The sequence below is a fragment of the Sceloporus occidentalis genome, unplaced genomic scaffold (genome assembly GCF_023333645.1).
Source record: "Sceloporus occidentalis isolate IW3139 unplaced genomic scaffold, rSceOcc1.0.p SCAF_459, whole genome shotgun sequence".
In the NCBI taxonomy this organism is placed as follows: Eukaryota; Metazoa; Chordata; class Lepidosauria; order Squamata; family Phrynosomatidae; genus Sceloporus; species Sceloporus occidentalis.
In genome coordinates, this window is record NW_028317439.1 from 119,194 (window position 1) to 123,206 (window position 4,013).

At 43.4% G+C, this 4,013-nt stretch overlaps 1 protein-coding gene across 1 annotated transcript; it reads right to left on the reverse strand.

Moving 5' to 3' along the window:
* Positions 1 to 689: 689 nt before the first annotated feature.
* Positions 690 to 3,357, reverse strand: LOC149271820 (neudesin-like). Its single transcript, XM_089507117.1, has 4 exons — positions 3,199 to 3,357; positions 2,063 to 2,123; positions 1,561 to 1,664; positions 690 to 866 (listed from the first exon to the last, which is right to left on the reverse strand). Exons 1-4 carry the CDS (start codon positions 3,355 to 3,357, stop codon positions 690 to 692), a joined length of 501 nt encoding a protein of 166 aa, XP_089363243.1.
* Positions 3,358 to 4,013: the final 656 nt, after the last annotated feature.

The following is a 4,013-nucleotide window of genomic DNA, read 5'->3' on the forward strand; positions in this document are numbered from 1 at the left end:
TTTAAAACCCTGCACCAGAACTGATGTTAGTAAATAACCCTCACGGACATCATGTATCATCAAGCATTTTGCTGAAAATAGTTTGGGTTTTTAAAGCAGGCTGGTGGCTGAACAAAACTTAATTCTCGTATTTCCACACTAGTTACAATGATCAGGGAAGCGGTTACTGGGCAGCATGTACACACCGACATATAATACATACACGGGCTATGAAAAGGGAGAGTTTATTATTGTATTCCAAAAATTACGAAAAGACGATTTACAAGATATTTCAAGTACCTGGAAACAAAGTTTCTCCTAGAGAATGAAGCCCAGGCCTGATTAGTATCATAAACAGTAAAAAAAAAAAAAAAAAAATCAGCATAATGTCTCCTTAAATGCCAGATATCAGCATTAGAAATCTTTTTATTTGTGTAGAGCTTGACAAAAAAACACTGTTCACTGTAATACAAAATGTTTTGTAATGTTTTACAAAAGACTTTACTAATCAAACACTGAGAAAAACAAAGTGTAAACCGACATCCTCAGTAGTTAGTGTGTAAAGACCAAAGGTCCGTATCTATAAACTCGTAATAGAATAGACAGAAGGTATAGTTCATAACACAAAGAGGGCGATGATGCTGGACGGAGGTCTTCAGCATCTGGGAAGGCAGAAGAAGCCGCTGTGCCGGAGGGGAGGCCAACTTGTGTTAGAATTCATCTTTAATATTAAAGTGTGGTTGGTCTTCAGGTTTAAAATGTGGGTTGGGGCTGCCATCCTCGTTCAATATGCGCCGTGCTGTGTATCCAACAATCGGATATTTCTTCTTATAAACATTCTCAAAAATATCATCCAAGGAATTCAGCTGCTCTTCAGTGAGGCCGGTCTAATGAGAAGGCAATTAAAATGTGTGAGTTCAACAAATGTATGACACACGCTATATGAATAAAATAAATACTCTTAATGTTATTGAGCCATTGAATATAATGTTTCTTGGATTATTCAGTATATTTCACATACATTAGTTGGAATTTTCCAAAGACATTAATATTATATTGTCTGGCGGAATATTTTCCTGGACCGAGTTAAGCTTTAAGTTACACAATTTAAATTTTTCCACCATTTTTTAACCTGCATTTTATATTCCCAAAGTTAACAAATCTCTATGAAAAATCTGTGAATATCATATACGCAGACATAAAAAGTGCTGCGAGTACTTTGATCATCTGCCCTTTAATTACGACGGCCAGTCCACAACAGCCCCTGGGTAAAGGAATAACACAGAATACCGGGGACGCCCACAAGCTATGTTAAAGCCACACTTTACACATAAATGTCTTGGGGGGGGGGGTTTCCCCCCAGAAATAAGCAAGTTAATAAACACCTTGCACAATGCCTGATATTATACAAATACAGAATTCATTAGAAGCACTTGACATTACAGCATTAAAGTGCCAAACGGCTAATTTATGGACCAAGAAGGCACGGGCTGTCCTGCACTGTGGGGACCCCCATTACACCCCTGATTTATCTGCATTCCTGTGACTGCTGGACTTATTATTCAATATTTAGTTTATTACCGTATCATGAGTGAGGTCTGCGGGGTCCAGGGACATTTTTGCTACAGCTTGCGTGGCATCCTTTCCTGCCAGCGCATTATACGAAGCTCCTTTTCCATAGAACTCTGTTCAGTTGGGAAAAAGGCATTTTAATATCATAAACACATTCAACATCACGTCAGAGCGATATGTGCTCTTATAACACACAGGGTAGAATTGTCTGATATCACTGTGTATAGGGCGATGGCTAAACGAAAGCTAAAACAGGACACCTAACCACGTCTCAGACACTAATAATCCTTCTAGAAGACAATTACTTTTCAATTAACCACAAATATATCATAAAGCCACGAAACATGTGATTAGAGCCTACTTCAGATTAAACATTCATTGGCATTTCAGGGAAGTATCTAAGACCTACTTACATCAAGGGAAATAAATGAAAAAAATCCTGATAAATGTAAAGAAATAACGTAACGATCAAATCGTTCTTTATAAAGGAAACGTATTCGGCACAAGTTACCTTTTCCCGCAGACACGTCGAACACGGTTCCTTTTACCGCCAGGTATATGGGATGTCCCTCCTTAAAGCAGGAAAAACATTTGAGAATAAAGGAAATGTTGCGAAACGCGCTGCCACCTTATAAGTGCATAAAATGAAATGACTAAATAACAGCGTTGAGTACACTACCACAGCAAAGTGTATAGGGGCATTGGTTTTACTTTGTATCAAATGTCTGTCGACAGCTTCATTACTGATGTAACATCATAAAGTAACCCGAACCGGGACAGCAGTCATGAAAAAGAGATGAGGTTTTTGTGCTCGGCAGGGTGCTGGGAGAATCGATCCGACGCGCTGAGCTGTTCAGCAGTCCGAAGGTGGGGTTCCATTCTGGATTTGGAATGCATTAGAAGGACATGAATGCAGAGCTGCCACCGGCCCCAACGTCCAGGAAAGGGCAGCAGGGCTAACACGCAAAAAAGGGACACTGTGTCAAAACACCAACATGGGACAATGAGGGCGCTGGGGACGGATGGCGGCCACCCCCAACACTTTGCTCTATACAGGAGTACTGGATGTACCCCCCCCCCCCGATGGTGGCCCAAACGCTTGTGTGCTCTCAATATCTGTGTGGGCAAAAGCAGAACCAACGGTTGCTTTGCTTATTAAAGTCAGGAGCCATAGATGTAAAGGAGATAATTGCTATTTCACTCACCCATAAACAAAACACCCTGACATGACATTATCTACCGATTACACTCCTGTGTGATTGCTATAGGCGGCTACCTCAACTGCTGGGTGGCAACAAAAAATAACAAAGAGGCCTGGCACGCATGCAGTAAGGAAAAATAACTCGCCAAGCACTAGTTCCCTGACCCAAATTCCCCCTAAAAATATCCTGCACCGTCTGAAACTTCAGCTTTTTGACTCTCACAGGATCCGGGGAACCAAGATGTCCCAGCCCGCCATCGGTTTCCCCAGGGAAGGGGCGGAACATCCCTTGAGAAAGTGTGGCCCCAGATAAGGCTGCAACGAACACTATTTATATTGGATGTTACTTGTTCGCCTCGCGTTAGCTGCTGTCCCGTAATATTCCCACCGAATGACCTGTAAGACCGAGGCCCGGGATACGGCAGCCGCTTCCTGCTGTCACTTGCCTGCTCCCCGCTGTACCCGGCCAGGTCCTCATCCGTGAAAAGCCGGACTGGCTTATGCTGGGCTGGGGGCGGCTTCACTCTGAGCTCCGCAGACGCCCGGCGGAACTCCAGCACGCAGAGCACATAGAGAGCTCCCACCACAGCGCTGCGTGGGGACATGCCGGACACAACTTCCGGGGGGCGGATCCCGGCCTGCCAAATTTCAGCCCCGCCCACCCGCGCTAACCTCTTCGCTGCCGAGATGTATTGTGTGGCGACACATCCACTGCAATGACAGACATGCTTAACATGCATTTGCTTTACGGCTTCGTGTTTTTTCCTAAGTCTATATGTCCGGTAAACCCCAGCTACTCGCATACCGGGCCTGCATTAACCCCCTCACTGCCAGAAGAGACTGGCTTGGTTAACAAATGGGTAAAACATAAACAAATATATACATTTGAAGGCAAATTCATGATACGTAGGAAACCCACTTAAGACACTCTCTTGGTTTTGGATGGATGTAGATGAGAGTTGTAGTCACCCGAAGGGATTGGTGAAGAAGTATGTCTATCATCAGTCACCGTGGAAACAAAATGATTGTTCCCACTGATTGGATAATCCCTTTGGTTGCCATAGTAATAACACCAATTTTTCCAACCGTTTCCAATTTTTCATATCTAATCCCGAGTGTCTCCGGCAGTGTCAGGCCACCTATTTATTATTCACTCAGGTAAACATGTAATGAGTTAATATGTGGCGGGGATCACTGAGACATTAACCGTCAGACTGGAATGCTCTACAGATAACATGTAACGGGAATAGTTGCATTCTGC